The sequence below is a fragment of the Aulonocara sp. 'chitande type north' Nkhata Bay genome, linkage group LG18 (assembly GCF_057382095.1).
Source record: "Aulonocara sp. 'chitande type north' Nkhata Bay isolate Kocher_YH1m ecotype deep benthic linkage group LG18, A_spYH_male_GT1.1, whole genome shotgun sequence".
Classification (NCBI taxonomy): Eukaryota; Metazoa; Chordata; class Actinopteri; order Cichliformes; family Cichlidae; genus Aulonocara; species Aulonocara sp. 'chitande type north' Nkhata Bay.
In genome coordinates this window covers 17,474,444-17,492,017 of record NC_141361.1, presented here as the reverse complement: position 1 = coordinate 17,492,017, position 17,574 = coordinate 17,474,444, and the positions used below count along the sequence as shown (strand labels likewise).

The 17,574-nt window shown below is 38.7% G+C and overlaps 1 protein-coding gene across 2 annotated transcripts in view; it reads left to right on the top strand.

Moving 5' to 3' along the window:
• sntg1 (syntrophin, gamma 1) overlaps nucleotides 1–16,679 on the top strand; it is a 40,904-nt gene extending 24,225 nt beyond the window's left edge. For both annotated transcript variants that reach the window (XM_086272060.1, XM_086272061.1), the window contains exons 13-19: nucleotides 4,546–4,584; nucleotides 8,196–8,312; nucleotides 9,943–10,014; nucleotides 10,455–10,607; nucleotides 10,793–10,885; nucleotides 14,223–14,333; nucleotides 14,464–16,679. In XM_086272060.1, coding sequence (XP_086128186.1) covers nucleotides 4,546–4,584; nucleotides 8,196–8,312; nucleotides 9,943–10,014; nucleotides 10,455–10,607; nucleotides 10,793–10,885; nucleotides 14,223–14,333; nucleotides 14,464–14,646 — 768 coding nt within the window. In that variant the 3' untranslated portion in view covers nucleotides 14,647–16,679. The remainder of the gene's footprint in view (nucleotides 1–4,545; nucleotides 4,585–8,195; nucleotides 8,313–9,942; nucleotides 10,015–10,454; nucleotides 10,608–10,792; nucleotides 10,886–14,222; nucleotides 14,334–14,463) is intronic.
• Nucleotides 16,680–17,574: the final 895 nt, after the last annotated feature.

Here is a 17,574-nt window from a genome sequence, read left to right as displayed (position 1 = left end):
CAAGACTAGAAAGTGTTACACAAATACACATCCATTCACCACTCACCATGGTCACAAACTGCATTGTTGTTGTTTACACTGCATCATTTACAACCTTTCACTGTTGTAGGAGTGAGCAGATTGAGGAAAATGCAGTGAAATATTGCACACAAATAAATTAAAACTCCACATTTAAAACTATGCGATCATCAATGTGATTACAGTTCATGATGAGAGGATGATGACTAAAAGGCTGAGAGTGCAAGCTGTCCAGTTGTTAACACAAATGTCAGAAGATGAAGATGGGCTTTGAAAAAATGTCAGAGGTTCCCTGTCTTAAAATTGCACTCTGTTTTCTTGGGATTTACAAATCTGTTATACTAACTGAAAGATATAGCCTCGAGGTCTGAACGGTAAAGCTAGTGGAAGCTGCATTCTTTCTAATGGCCAGCAGGAGGCGACTCATCTGATTACAAAAAGGAGAAGGTTGCAGTAGGGCTACAAGAAAAGTAGCCCACTACTCACTGAACCCAAGAACACTTTCTTCTAGTCCCCTATTCAGAAGGAGTCACTGCAGTGGGTAGCTCTGCATATTTTCAATTGAATTCAGTACAATTTTAATTATTATGGCTTCAAATTTATAACAACAGTTGTCTCAAGATGCTTTATGTTGTAAGGTTAAGACCCTCCAACAATAAACAGCCCCCTTTGAGTAAGCAGTGTGATGGTGAAAGGACTATTTGATGCCCTTCCTGACGCAACCCCAAAGGAATTTGTGTCTCCTCACAGCATCAAACCATGGTTGGCACATGTGTAAACCACTATGCTGTTGAATTACTACATTGAAAATATATTTAAAAATGATCCAAATCAAAAAAATTGTCTTACGGGAGAAATCAAGGCTCCTCCTGCTAGTGCTTTGAAACTGTTGAACATAAAGCTTTAGGTGACATCATGGCGACTCCTTCCATGCATGTTTGGGAATCACAAATCTGTCCAAAATCTAAATCCAGATGCAGATGTTGAGATATTTTAGTCTGGAGCAAATCACCAGACCAACATGTCTGCACAGTGTAGCTAACCACACATACTGTAAGTATTAGAGAGTATTACATAACTATTTAATTTGTGTTTTCCAGCTACATTGTGAGTCCAGATACATTTTAACCAGTCAGGGTCTGGCATATTTTATAATTTGCATAATAATTGTATTTATATTACATGCTAATGTGCTTTGTGGTTTCATCCTGTTGTTATTCCACCACTATAAAACTGATTACGCTCCAGAGACAAATAAAGGATTTATTGATTGCTTGATTGTGCTGCACATCAGCCACAAATTGTCCTACAAAGATTTTAAAAACACCATAAAACCGCCAAACTTATTTGTGGCTTTGCATCGTGAGCTCAAAGTAAATGTTAATAGAGTGACTTAAGAACCGGAGAAAATCATGGAAACGAGATAGAGATATATTAAAATTAAGGCTCTAATGGGGGCCGGGGGTCATCCTTCGCTCGCTTACATTTCAGCTGATCTGTTTGTACTCAAACACTGAAGCATTCGTCACGAAAAAAGTGCCTCCAGTTCTCTGGGCGATGATGGAGGAGAAAATCCACTCAGCACTGCACAAATCCCCATAAAGACTCCGTGATGTTCAGGTCTGGTGACTGGAGAGGCCATCCCAGTGTTCATGAAACCACTCTTTAATTTATTTAGCAGCGCACTTTAAGGCATCATTTGAAGGAGTGTGGAAACATTAGGAAGGGAAGTTTTTTTTACTCCATTGCTTCTAACAACTCCCACTAGTCAGCTGCACAGCGAAGCAACAGATATCGTAGGCTGAACTCGTCCTGCCGCCTCCCTTCCAAATGTAATTGTGAATCAAATCAGAAGTAAGAATGAGCTTGAATCGTGACTCATTCGTCATGACTCATTTCTTTCTTGTTTACTGCTCCCCACACCAGGTTATGTCTTTGTTCCTTGACCTTGTGGTTTCTTTAGCACAGCTGTGCTTCAGGTTTTCCAGCTCGTTCCAGTATTTTCTGCCGAGACTTGGGCTCAGAGGTGCTGATTCGATTCCGAGGCAATTTTCAAAGCTGTAGCTCAGTGGCATTGAGCAGCTCCACTGTTAAGTGTCTGTCCACCTCTGTCAGCGAGCTGTTCACCTTTCATTATGCAGTTGTTTGGTTTACAGTGTGCTGTCATGAATTTTGAGGCCAATTTTCTTAAATTGGAAGGCAATTTAGTTGTTTTTATAACAGCCGAAGACTGAATTGCTCTGTTATTTAGTTTCTAGAAACAACCGAATAAAGCACAAGCTCCCAGTGGTGGGAAGCACCGAAGTATATTTATACAAGTACTGTGTTTAAATATAAAGTTATTTATATTTTCTCTGATGATTTTCATTTGAACTAAACAATATTTATTCATTTAAAGGTTTTAACTGCAGCTGTTAACTTTAAGATTTCAAATAAGTAAATTAGAAGATATCAACAAGGAAGAAAAAAAGGTGTTTTTTTCACTTCTGCTGAACAGTGATGCTTATTATATAGATTTATTAAAACCCCCTGATATTTATCATATACTGGCATATATCACCTGTTGGAGAGTCTGGTACCCAGTGGATACTATTCTTCTTCTACTATGAAGTGCAATCCTGTGTAATGTGTAATCCAGTAAATTCATCATAACTTTTATTTTTACACTTACTGGCTAAATTTGTGCAGTTATACTATATAACTATATGAATATAGGGTGTTTTTGCTACTGGGCTCGTTAGCCTTTGGTGCAGTTCATTTGTGCAGCACTTGCACTCATTTGTGGACCAAGCAACCACCAAAAGACCCTTTGGAGGAGGGTTGTCTTTGTGCGGTTACAAACAAACTCCAAAGTGGTTTATTTCAGGTGAGAATGTGATCAAAGCCTGATCCAACCCAACTACCAGGTGTACGCTATCCTGTTGCCAGGTATTCTTTCCAGATATGGAAAAGTATCATAGCTGTGTAAAATGAACCAAGGGCTCACTTGATATCTGCTAGTCCAGAACACAGCACCTTCTTCCTGTACTTACTTTTGCTGCTCCCGCCTGAGACAGATCTGCCCAATAACAGGACTTGAGCGTTCTCATGTGGTGTGTAGTGACACATTTTGATTCACTTTTGAGAGTTTTCTCTGTGTGAAAAGAAACCAACCCACAAGAAAAACCTGCAACTTTACAAACTGATCAGCTGATTTAAATTGCAGGTGTGAAAATGCCCTCAAAGAAAGGGTCCAAGTACTCCTTTCACCACTGCCAGCTCCTGTTGTGACGTAGGGTGTTTTTAGCCTCTTTAAACATTGCTTTGTTTTCCCCCTTGGTGTGGTTCATTTGTACAGATGTGGGCACAGTAATCATACTCAGGTAAAGACCAGAAAAACTGTACTGAGTCCGTTTGAAGGTGTTCTCAGTTCTCAGAGTGCAAACTCCAGAGCAGTTTGTTTGTTTTGCCTCGGGTGCCTGAAAAATCACACAGATAAATAAAAACTCATTAGGAGTAAATTATCCATGTTTTCCACTAATCCAGAATATGGTTCCTTCTTCCTGTGTTTACTTTTATGGCTCCTGCCTCAGACACATCCGGACTGTAAGCAGACTGGTTATTTGTGACGCATGTTGGTTCACTTGGAGCTCACTTGGAGTTTTCTTTGTGCAAAAAGAAACCAAACAATGAGGAAAATCTGCAAGTTCACAAGCTCATCAACTCATTGGAAGCAGAATGAACAAACTATAGGTGTGAAAACGCCACCTCCAGGGCGCCCACAAACTTCAGTCAAACTTCTCCTGTTTGTATTTTTAGATACGGTGAAATGTGCACAAGCTCCTGCAAAACTTGAAAAACCGGACCCTTCAGAATTTCCTAATTTGTGTTAGAACAGGATAGACCTGCCATCTGAACAAACCCACCGTCACCGCTCACATATATTCAAACCCGGCTCACATCCTGACAGTTCATCTTCTGGAAAAAAAACCCAAAAATCGTGTTTTCTCTCTGGACCCAAACTTCAGCTACATCTCACAGTAAGCTGCTGCGACATTTTCCTCCTTCTATAGGAGGACGGCATGAGGACCGGACAGCTTAATTTGGTGTTCAGCTCCTAAGGAAGAGTTATTTTGATAGTAAAGTGTGGATTAGGTGCAAGCGATACCTGTGATCTGAGGAGAATGTTTTAATTTAAAGGCTGACTGCTCACTCTGTAGTCCCCCCGCTTTTATTACCACAGAGAGAATGGATTTTAAAAAAAGGATTTCTTTTAGGAACAGCCTCGGGTCCTTGTGGAAATGACTCTATCTCATTTTGAAATTTGCATGCTTTGACTAAATGAAGTATCTCAAACCGTTTTCCTTCAGTGCCGTGGTTAGTATGTTAGCACGGAAACTGTAATTCATGTTTATTTATTCTTGGAAGCTTTGTCACTGATTGGCGGGCCTCGTGGGCTCCTGCAAATATGTCGACCTTGTCAGCTGTGTCTGATTGTTAGCAGGAGATATTTTAATGAGTTACTGACATTCTCACAAAATTTCACAGGTGAAGAAGATTAACCGGAATTTTCCAGTTAACCAGCAGGTAAGATGTTTTTCCTCCTGCAGCGGTTGCGTCTTAAGATCTTCATTTTGCGTTGTCGGGCATTCATTTCATCCTTATCCTGACAATCAGAAGTGAATATAACCAGTCAAGAAAAATAAATAAATTAAAAAGAAGCCATCTATTGCAGCACAAGAGGAGCGTTTGCATCATTTTTGTCCGTCCACTGAGACATGATCAGAAAACTGTTTAAGCGCTTTCAGCCAGTTAACTCGCAGAGCGTCATCTTTCATTTAAAAAAACCACAGCAAGGCTCTTCTTTGTTACTTTTTCAATCTGGTTTTCTGACCCACAAAGAGACATGAATCCACTTGACAATTCATTCAAGAAATGAAACAGCGTGAGACGTGCCTGTCCCAAATCTTTCACTTGCTTGCAAATTCTTTAAAAAAACCCAAATAAACAAACAAAAACCTGCAAAAAGAAAAGCAAACAAATAATTTTCTCTTGGCACAGTCAACCTGTTGCTTCCTGAAGAGTGATGCTATGATATCTTTAATATCTGAACTGATGTCTTGCAGCACTGCCGATTGAGGCTTTGCTTTCTTTTTCTTCATTTCCCCGTCTGTCTAGCTGCTTGTCCTTGCTGCGAGTGCTAAATTACAAAGCGTTTGCTGGGGTACGCAAAAGAATGAAGTACACACATCAGCCACAACATTAAAACAGACAAAGTAACATCACATGAATGTCAGGCACCAAACTTTCCGAGCAGAACGCTGCACCGTAGCAGGTGGTAGGTGGTTTTAATCTCGTGGCTGATGGCCGTGTGTCATCATGAATCAGTGTCAGTTTTCTCTGTAACTTTCCTCACCCATACACATCACATGTAATTGTTTTGGTCAGACTACAATATAAAGGACTGAAAAGGTGTACTTGTGTAATTGGACACATAAACAGATCCGTAAAGTGTGAGAAATGAAACTTTCGGGTTAATTTTTTGACTCACATTAATAAACTTTAAACTAATTCATCAGAGAAGAAAAAATGCACTAATACAATCAAATACTAGTCACTATAGCTTTACAGGTGATATGAAGCTATGGTCAAATATATATTTCAGCTCAGTTCAATTCAATAGTTTATTGTCCTACAAGGCAAATTAGGTTAACAACAGGGGCCACGACAACTAACACCTGCAGTAGGTCACTACAAAAGCTCAATGATGGCCCCTTATTAAATATAACCCCTAAAAAAAGTCTTGTGTCTGCTTAAAGCAATGGGACAAAATGCTATAAACTATTTATTAAATGCTGTTTTTAAAAGCTTAATAGGTAACTAAACCTGTCATACTGCAGTATTAAACACCTATAGGCATTGTAAACCTTTGTGGGCAAATCTAATAAACTGTTGCTTTCTTGTGTTTTTATGTTTACTTTGTGACCTTAATTTATCAGGTTTTTCAATCTGTTGGAAAAAAAGAAAGACTACTGATTTCCAATCCTAAAAGAAAAGTTTGTAATTTTAGTAAATTCACTTATTCGCTGTCCTTTCTGAGACTCTGATTTCACTCTCTGTGCTAAACGTGAAGCTACCACCCTCAGCATTGAGACAGGAAATTGGGAAAAGGATAGTCTTTCCAAAAATAACAAAATCCTACAACATCCCTAAAGCTTAATGATTAATACCTTGTAGCTTATGTGTTTAATCTTTCCAAAAAAAACCACAGTGTAAAACAACAAGCCAGCGTCAGCACCAGGCAGAGTGTGGACCCAATTGCAGGATTTAGAAGCAGAACTAAACTCAAAACAGCTTTACTGCTGGAAAACTCACAGGAAAACTAAAATGCAAAAACTAAGATAGCTGGAGTCAAAAATGCAGGAGACTCAGAATCTAAGAGAAAACAGGTAAAAGGGAACATGCAGCTCAAGAGGACGACGTGACAAAGAACTGAGGACTTAAATACACACATGAGGGAAGAAGGCAGAGTGGAGAGACCTGATAAATCATCTCTTAAAACCAAAACAAATCATGAACTCAGAAAGAGCTCAGGGTCCAAAATGCAGGGACCCTGAAAACCAGTCACCAGTTTGTTCACTGATCTTGGCCAATTTGGAAATTCTGAACTGGGTTATTTATAATAATTGATAATTTGGTACTTTATCTTTGGATTTTTATTAGAATAATAACATGTTCTATTTGCTTTTAAGAAATTATAGAGTTAGCTTTGTGAGACGTTGGCAACTCTAGGTTCAGGGTGTACTCCTTCAATGAGTCCTGCACGTGTTTGTATAAACGACTCAATAATAATCAATAATGCTCAAAAATAAAATATATAGCATAAAACATATAATAGCTTTAAAATAGTAAAAGGGGGGTTAGGTGGGGTTAGCCAGTTTTAATCGCATTTTGATTAAAACCCAGCGACAGATGCACTAAGCCGGCAAATAAATTTATGTTAGCAAAACAAATTAATTTAAAGGCAGGGGCTGTTTCAGTTAGCAGGGGGACCCACAGGAAATCCGAGTATTTAAACTGAGTCAGTGTAGAAACAGCCCCCCCCCCCCCCCCCCCCCCCTCGTCATCTCTGTGACATATTAAAAATGTATTATTATGTGAAAAGTGGCACTGCACAAGGGTTTAAATATAATTTTGTGTTGGGAAATTGTTTTGTAAAGTGAAAAAACTGTATTTAGATAATAATAATAATAATAAGAAAAGCTACAATCCTACTTACGTAGCTTAATAGTGCACAGGTCACATATTCAAAATATATTTAAAGTAGCTAAAGTAAATGTTTTCATTAGGTGGAATGACCGCTTTCTGGGCCATATACGTAATATTTACTGAATATTGAATTACTGACATGTAAATCTTCATATTGCTGCTGTTGATGACTGATTTTAATCACTTATATTGTTGTTGATCTGTTATGATACATTTTAACAACGAAACAACAAGTAATTAAAGCTTTCAAAATAAAAGCAGAATAACGTGGAAATAAAACCTCGTTGAAGTACTCGTTAAAGAGCTAATATGCTCCATTCTAATGGTGTTGGAGATCACAAGATTAACAGTACTCTGATCTAGTGCTTTGGTGGGAAGGATACACCAAGTAATCCAGGGGGGCTGGTGCCACCCCATGGTGGGGTTCTGGACACACCCTTGAATATAGACATACTTTTTTAAGTTTTTTAAAAGTTTTTTTATAGTTTTTTTTTTTTTACTTTGATGAGAAATACAATTTTAAACAATTAACTCTGCTATTTTCCCTTTCATCTAATTTTTTGTGAAAGCCACAGGAAACCAAAGGCAGATGGGAAAAAGAGCTGTATGTAGCCATGGAGCCACACGTTTGAGACATCTGAACTCGATGGAAAATAGATTTTAATTTAAATCTTTTGTTATTAAAGGATCATAAAACCCATAAAGTTTATTCAACTTTAATATTAGATCAGTATTTCTCTTAAAGACTACAGTGCACTGCTTTTATGACTACCGTACAAGCCATTTGTACTCGGTCAAATATAGCAGCACCGAATAACCACTAAACTAAACTGACTAAAGTCTGTTTTTAGAGCTTTTCAACAACTATTCATTAGATTTTACAGAGTGGCATAAAATAACATGCCTTTGTTGTCTTTACCCTCTGATAGATTATCTACATGGGCTGGGTTGACGAGAAGGAGCAGGACTCCGTTCAGGACCGAATGTATTCACCAAAGTTCCTCGCTTTGAGGGGTTCCTCCCTCTTCAAGTTTTCAGCACCTCCTGTAAGTTTTCCTGCCAGCGTCTGCATTTGAATGGATGTCATTCAGCTCCATCGGGAGATTTTCATTTGATGCTAATGTATTGTTTAGGGAGAAAATGCTTAGGCAAAAAGGAAGCAGCTCACTCATAATCATTTGTGCTGCATTGATCTTTCACTTGATTGATGGCGATCATTAAATCTGTTTACATTCTGCCAGCCACTTAGGTGATTATGACAAGAGGGATAAGCTGTCGATGGTCCGGGAGATGAGAAAAGATTGATAGATAACTGAAATTGCCTTCTCAATGTGAATGTGCTGATATAAATGGAAAATGCTAATGTGAATAGATGGTGGGATGTAGGAGCCTGCCTATTCAGCAGTGACGACCAGATTCTTTATTGTTGAAGTTACCTGTGACAAATATTTCCATTCACGTGGCAAGGAGACAGCTGAGTCCGACAACCATTCATCAATAACTGTGGACACAAATGGCTATTGTACAGTCATGTTTTAGAAATCTGTGGATGGGCACGGCAAGCCTTGAGGGCTTTGGATTTCAAACATTTCTATGAAACTATAAAGAGTATAGGTTGGTGGCTTCTTTTCTGTAGACTTTTCAAAACCAAAAATGTAAACGTTAAAGTGTAAAAGATTAATAAATGAGTTTATCTGTTGTGTTATTACTTACAGTGTAACCTCGGATTTGTTCTAAATTACATAACATTAACCAACTGTTTTATATCAGTGGGTAAAAGATTACAGTAAAAACAATTCTTGCTCAGTACAACAGACTATATAAACTTTTTAGAGCCAGCATGATATTACCTATTAGTATCACTGTAGGAATCTATAGAATAGGTAGGAGCCAGGTGCTGCTAAACAATGAACTGATCATCAGCAATTCCAGTCTTCCCAGGAGTGGATGCCCCTGCAAATTTACTACATGATAAGACCATGCAATGCTCAGAGAAACTGCAAAAAATGTTCATGATAATACAAATAGAAAAAGACTCAGTAAGTATGAAAGGAGAGAGCCTCTGTTCTCTAAAAGAACATGGCAGCTTTAGGTTTGCAAAGTTGCATTTGAACAAACTCCAAGACTTCTGGGACAATGTCCAAAGTGGAGACGTTACCCACAATGTGCAACATCACAGCATATCAGCACAAACACCTCATACTGACTGTCAAGCACGGTGGTGGAGGGGTGATGATTTGGGTACCCTGCAGTCACTGAGTCATCGTGAATGTCAGTCTGACTCTGGAAGCTAAAGTTTGTCCTGTTACACTGGATCATGTAACAGGACAGGGATCCCAATCACATCAGCAAATCTAATACAGGATGGCTGAAAAATGGCCAAGTCAATATCCATGTGTCTTTCTGTTGTAAACTTTCTATGGGGATTGGCCCCTCTTTTGGAGATAGCCTCAAGTGGTCATTAGAGGAACTGCAGTTTTTGGAGTTTATAGTAAATATAGCGGCTCTTTATTTGATTTTATATTTCAAGAATGAAACACAAACTTATCTTTATGTTGTCCTGACATTGTTTTGTTTTTTTTTGTTGCAAATAATTGCAATATTATTTAAAAGTATTTCTACCAAAACAAATACATTCCTCAAATAAAATTTGAAAATTGGATGTGACATTTTCAGGTGACAACATGGGACTGGACGAGAGCAGAGAAAAGCTTTACTGTGTACGAGATAATGTGCAAGATTTTAAAGGTATGTCGGTCCTTCTTTTAATCTGCTTCCCTGAACATTTACAGAAGCATCTCTCAGATCGGATACACTGAGAATACTAAGTAGCAAACTGAATCTGAGGAATGCCCTTATATAACTCACTTATTAATTTGCATGTGTTCTTTTCCAGTCCCACAGAGACACTCAAGGTTCACATTTCATTGTTCATTCTCTCCAGGTTCGAGGTCACTTTGAATTTCATAGTGGGAATTTATCTCGAGTTCATTATCTAGAAACTCATTATGGCAAACCTAATTCATATAGATTCACATATTCAATCAGATATACAGTAGGCTGACCTTAGACTGCCTGTACAATTTAAGTTATGTAAAGCTATGCAAAGACCCATAAGAGGAAAACATTGTCTGCTAAATTGCTTTAGTAATTCGCTTTAGGAGACTGCCTTGCTGTACTTATTTTAGGACAGTGACCTTCTGGACAAGAGGAAGCACTGCTTCAGTGTTCAGACAGAGAGTGGGGAGGACATGTTCTTCAGCGTGGAGCTGGAGTGTGAGCTGCTGATCTGGGAGAAAGCTTTCCAGATGGCCACTTTCCTGGAGGTGGAGAGGATACAGGTCTGCGCCTGAACGGCAGGAAATGTACCGGGAATTGTGACAGTTTAAATCTTGCATGCGGTTCCTTCTCAGTTGTTTTAGTGCAGAGATTGATAACGCCCACATGACTTTTAGCAGAAGAGCAAAGATGCTCTTGTGTCCTTATGTAACTCCTGTGGTTGACATCTTCTTTTCTTGTTATGCAGTGTAAAACGTACGCCTGTATTATGGAAAGCCACCTTATGGGACTCACTATTGACTTCGGCATGGGCTTTGTGTGCTTTGATGCTGCGTCAAAGGTGAGTGAAGGACAGTGTTTTGTCATCAATACAAAAAGGGGACACTTACAATAGGAGATTCATTATTTTACCCAGTTTGATGAACCTAATCACGGCACCCCAGCTTCCCCTTTTCCTTTTTATGGTGCTGCTAACTTATTCTGCACTGTGTGCATTTTGAGTTTGAGCACATTCGTTTTGACAGCTGGTTCCCCCAAGCTCAAACGTCTCACTCCTGCCTGCAGTTCATTTTGGCCTTTCACCAGGTCTTAGAGCAGACTACTCAACTGGTGCACATTATGTGGATGAGCAGGACACAAGCACTGACATATTGTTCTGTAAGATTTTGGCCCTAATTCCTGCAATATGAAGCTCCAGTGTCCCCCAGGGATGATAAAAAATGTTGCCAGAATATTGTTTACAGGCAGAAATGCACAAATTACAATCCAAATGTAAACTGCAAGTGCAGACAAATACATGGAGCAGAATTACTCCATGATTGAAAGCTGGAAAAGGCAGGATTTAAAAACCGGGTTAATGTGAATTTCAGTGAGGAAGAAAAAAGGCAGGAATATAACTGAGGTGTTTATTCATCAGAATTTGCCTTTCCATAAAAAATCTTAATGAAACATACAATTAAAAGGTGAAAGCTATCAGTATGATATCAGTACAGTAGATAAGATAAGATATGGAGACAATATGGCAAACACAGGAACATGTATAATGTAAATGTGGCTAGAACTTGTGTGTAAGACAGTCTCTTTTCAGCCTACAGTGCACTATTACACTCATGCAACACAAATATTCACATCCTCCACTTTTGCAGGCTGAGTGAAAAAAACACATGAGAAAAAAACATCATTTTTTTCTTGATGGTTGTTTTTTTTTTGGAGATTTTAAATCAAAGGGCCACTCGTGTATCATAAAAAATAAGTACACCCTGGAAGAAACAGTTGTAACAGTGATTTAAATAGGAAACAAAGAAATCATGGCTCCCGCTGACACTCTTTCTCTTGTTAAACTGATGACTGATGCAGTCACTCTGGTGCTTATTTTTGGAGAAAAAAAACTGAGGCACTTATAGTGCTGTTTAACCTATACAAAACAATAGAAAATAATCAGAGCAAATACCAAGCACTAGGTCACTATGTTAGATAACTTTGGTTACTGGAGACAAAGTATGCAATCAATGAGAAACGTTGAAAACATCACATCTTTAAAATCTTCTTGCTGTTTATTTTGTTCTGTTTCTCCGGCCACTTAATTAGATTCAGCTGTTTGGTAGCTAAAATATCTAATCAGCTCATAACAGGATCTGCAGAAGTTCAAACTGAGTATCAGAATAGGAAAGGAAGGTGATTTCAGTGACTTTGAGCATTGGCTGCTCTGAGTATTTCAAAAACCTGGATTTTCCCACAGAACTGTCTCTAGATATTATAGTACAAGGTCCAAAAAAGAGGAAAATATCCAGTGAGCGGCAGTTCTTTGGGGTAAAGAGCATCAAAGGATGCAGCAGATGCAGCAGGAACAGTAGCTCAAATAACTACGCGTTACAACCAGCGTGCAGAAGAGCACGCCAGGTGTCACTCCTGTCAGCTAAGAACATGAAACTGAGGCTACAGTTCACACTGGCTCACCAAAACTGGACAAGAGAAGGCTGGAAACACGTTGCCTGGTTTGAAGAGTCTCGACTTCTGCTCTGACATTCAGATGGTAATGCCAGAATTTGACGTAAACAATATGAACGCATTGATCCATGCTTCCTTGTATCAGTCGTTCAGGCTGGTGGTAGTGGTGTTGATGGTCTGGGGGGTATTTTCTCAGCACATTTTGGATTCCTTAATATCAACTGATCATTTACTCACCAAACCCTTCCTGGGTAATGTTGCTAAACCTGTCAATCCCTTTATAACTACAGTCTATTCATCTTCTGATCGATTCAGCAGGATAACACACCATGAGCTCAAACAAGCTCAAACTGGTTTCTTGAACATGACAGTGAGTTCTCTGTACTCAAATGGCCACAACACAGTCACTAGATCGCAATCCAATAGAGCACATTTGGATGGCAGTGGAACGGCAGATTCACATCATGGATGCGCAGCCGACAACTCTGCCGAACTGTGTGATGATGTCATGTGAATACAGACCAAATCTCTGAGGAATTAGTGCAATACTGAAAGGAACTAGGAGGGTATACACTCGCCTAATAAAGTGGGCGGTGAGTTATTTTGCAGTTAATTAGATCATTTGTCCCTGAAATGAACAGCAAGACTGAAATGATAGGTTTTCATATAGTCTGTATATGACCTACTCATCGCAAGCAGCTTTTCCTTATCTAGCATTACAGTTGCCCTGTGAATGAAAAATAATATCTGATTTCAATAAACTGAATATTTAAAACAAATAAGCAATATAAATGATTGTTACAAACATTCTCATTATACAGGTCATTAAGCACTCGTACTGCTATATTTTGGATTGTAATACTGACACAGTAATGTGCAAGCCTTGGTTCAATGCTTCATGCAGTCAAAATGGAGATGCTTTGATTTAGTTCAGGATTTGTGGTAATTTAATCATATCAGAGTATCAATATTTACTTCTTTCTTTTCATCTGTAAATGAACTGCAAATTAATGTGTTGATTTTGTGGTACAAAATAGAGGAAAAGTAAAAGCAGGAATAAAAATGAGCATTGCACTGGTCGGGTGTGGCTTTAGGAGGAAGCTGATTTTGTTCTTTATCTTTCATGCAAGAAAGATACAGAATATGAAATGCAGTGATTGACATGAAGGAGATGGTGATATCGGCACCTCTGACAAGGTTAGCAGGAGCCAGATTGAATTTTAAAGGCAAAGCAGAGGAGAGGTGACACTTCTGTGGCTGCACACCGAAAATGCTTCGTGAATATCTGCTTTAAGTTAAATGAAAAATGTTCATCTGTATTGCAGGGCTAAAAGATTTAATCAGACTGATGTTGCAGTTTTAATTAGGCTGGTGGGAGTTGTTTCAACAGTATAGGAATGTGCAAATAACTTGGCTAGCTGTCTACAAGAGGAGCCATGAAACTGAGTCAATGCACAGCTTTTGTTTATTCGGTTCGGCATTAATTGAATCACCGAAGCTCTGCTATGCAGGTGAAATTACTGTGGCTGGTTAAATTTCCCCAGTGGTAAAAATAACACTCCAGTTTCTGGTTGATCTGCTGACGTGCCCCATTTCTCACCGGATCCGCGTGGATTTTAACGTGACTTATTCATGAAAAAAGTGACACCAGAAATGATTCACAAATCTGAGCGCGGAAAATAAAGACATATTGTTTTTGCTTTAGTTATGTTGTTGCGTTTGCGTTTCAGGCAGTGCTGTGGAGATACAAGTTCTCCCAACTAAAAGGGTCGTCTGACGACGGGAAAAGCAAGATCAAGTTTTTATTCCAAAATCAAGACTCCAAATCTATCGAAGCAAAGGTAATTAAATTTGACGGATGTTTAATGTTGCATGCCAGAAAATAAGTCAACAAGATTTTCAAAGCAGCACGGCTCTATAAAAATTAATCGCTCGTGTGTGATTTGAGGATTGATTTTCTGTCTCTCTCAGGAGCTGGAGTTCTCAAACCTCTTCGCAGTGCTTCACTGTATTCACGCTTTTTTCGCTGCCAAAGTCGCTTGCCTGGACCCGATGTTTGTGGAGAGCCAAGGCACCGCGACCACCACTGGGATCGCTTCTCTTTCCAGTCTCTCCTGTAATTCACAGACACCTAAGCTGAAATACGCCACTTGACAGGTGCTGCTTTCACTGACCCCTTTTAAAAAAGGACGCTGCACTTAATCATGAATGTGGCCTGTGTCGATGGTGGACAGGAGACCTGGAACACGTACAAACTCGGACATTATGGGGGGCAGCTGTGCGCACTGCTGGAATAAAAGACCTCTTTGTGAGAGATTACTTGACGTGTCTGCAGATTTCTCAGATTTCTGGAACAACTGTGGGCTGAAACTTCACAGAAAGACTCAATGGACACATAAGGTGTGACTCAAAAGGGTTTTTTTTAAATGTGATTTTGTCTCAGACATCCTTATAATCAATTACAAAAGAAAATGCAGTTCTTTTCCCAAGCCAGTCTGCTTTTCTATGTAATTTTATTGACCACTTGCAGTTTAAGCAACATAGATTCTAGCCTTTTCCCCACTTCAGATGGTACATCACTTGAATTTCTGCAAGGTAAAGTGTGGACACTGGATATGATGGTATGGTGTGTAATTTGTGATACTTGATACCTTACGTTTTCTTTTTTTGGTGTGTTTTTGAGGTGGAAACTTTTATCCATAATTCAATTTGCTGAAAGAAAAACCATTTTTCAGATTAGAGTCTAACTAAAAGCTAAATGGCAACATCAGTCTGGTCTTATAACACAAAATCAGTTTAATTTTGACAAAATGTAATTACACAGATGTTCGCTGGCAGCGTTGCTGGATGAAATGGATTTCTTTATATTAATTTCCTCTTTTCTTTATATACCTGTGTGAGGTAAGAATATGTCTATGTCTTGGATTACTGACTATGAAGGCACTTTGATGATCAGCTTCACCATCAGCTCAGCCATAAAGGGACGAAAACACTCGAAACATGATTAGAAACACCTTCCACGATGTTTATAGCACTTTTGATTTTTTACCCCCAAACCTGATTATGTAAATAAACACTGACATTCAAATGAACTCAAAGAATTATGAATTATGGTGATTACTTGAGGGATTACTTGTAGGGATTAAGGCATTTGTTAATTTGATGTGCACCCTAGACAACTAGGTAGATAGCTCATAACCTTGTGCTCTCTTCATCATTTACTCTATGGACCAATTTAGAGGAATAAAATCAGCTATGGTGTATTTTTGAAAATATTTTACCTTTGTTTTTTTGACCTGTAAATAAAACAAAGAGGAACTTTACATTCACAAATCAGAAAAAAGTAGGAGGAAAATAGAAATATGTAGCACCGTTGCCTCCAGATGTTCCAGACACCCCTTTAAACTCTGCACAAACTGTTTGTAATGCTGCAGAGCGACAGCTAAACTATCATAGTCAAAAAGAGTTCAGGTCAATTAGCGCAATTAGTGATGCTCTTACCTTCCATTTACAAAGAGGAATCCAAACACAAGGGGCCCGTTGGTAAGTAAACTCTAGAGGATTGCGAATTAAACGGGGTCAGTGCTTTGTACTGTGCGGCCTTGTTAAGCTGATACGAGTGTTTGATGGGAACTAATGGTGGTGCAGTCTATGCAAAGAAAGTCTGAGCTTTTGTGCTTTAAAATTATCCTGGTCGCATATACCCTTATAACACGAGATCTACAGAGTGAGGTTGATTTTATTTTTTGCAGATGTTTTATTAACAAATATCCTGTGTAATAAATGAATAAATGAGACCTTTTATATCATGGCTCACTTGTGGTCGGCTTTACTTTTTTACAGTTTCTGGCTACGCCGCTGATTTTACGAAGAGAACTCACTTTACTTTTCTTGAGAAGTCCTCAAAGTTGTATTTTAAAATTCTAGTACATATCCGCAGCATACAGCAATTTTGTCAACTCTCCTTTTTTTTGTCAGCAATATGTCAGCAAATGTCATTATACTCATCTTTGCTGAGGTTCATAAAAAACTTTTAACACTGAATAAAAGATGCCATTGAGTACTCAAAGTCAAGATTTCTCTGCCGCTGCTCCATTTTCACATATTCTTCTTTGTGTCTGCCTTTTGTCTGTCCCCACAGTGCGCCGCTGAGCTCCCTTTAAAGTCAGAGAAGCCTTTTTTTCATATTTGTGCAAATTAAAAAATCAGTTTTAAACAAATGGTATATACTTGACTTTTTTTTCAGTAGTTTTAGTTTATTTTAAACTTTTGTTCTCAGTTCAGTTCAGCTCACATTTACTTTAGTTTTTATTCTTTCACATTGCTCCATTGTTAGCTTTAGCTTTTCGTTATTATAATGCAGATGGTGTATGTCAGACCCAAAGTTTGAGACGTTTACATCAGGTATTATGGGACAAACACACACAACTGAGGGCACTTTGTACATATTTATACTTTAGTCTTGGGAATACACTTCTCATTTTTCTCTTTAAACTCCTTTATTTTGGTTAACCAAAACAGTTTTCCACACTGTTTTTGGCATAGTGTTACTTAAAAATCCTTGGGTAAAGCAGATTCATAAAGTGTACATTTTCTTAACAAGCAGCACTGTGATGCTGCATAATTAAACTGGGCAGCCAAATCCACATTACTTTCTACTATTAATGTCAACTATAATGTGCTAAACACATTATATTAACACATATTTTAAATATAGACATTATTATATTATTAGAGCTGTCTTAGAGGCAGGATACACCCTGGACAGGCCGCCAATCTGCTGCAGGGCTAACACATAGAGACAGACAACGATTTGCACCTATGGGCAATTTAGAGTTGCCAATTAACCTATCCCAACTAACTGCATATCTTTGGAATGTGGGAGAAAGCCAGAGTACCCAGAGATAACCCACACAAACACAGGGAGAACATGCAAACTCTACACAGACCTTCTTGCTGGGAGGCAACAGTGCTAACCACTGTGCCACCGTGCTGCCCCTCTGGAGCATTTAGTTGTGTTTTAATACAACACCACAATCCCAGCAAATTCACTCCAAGGTCAGATTGTACAATGCTCAGTGA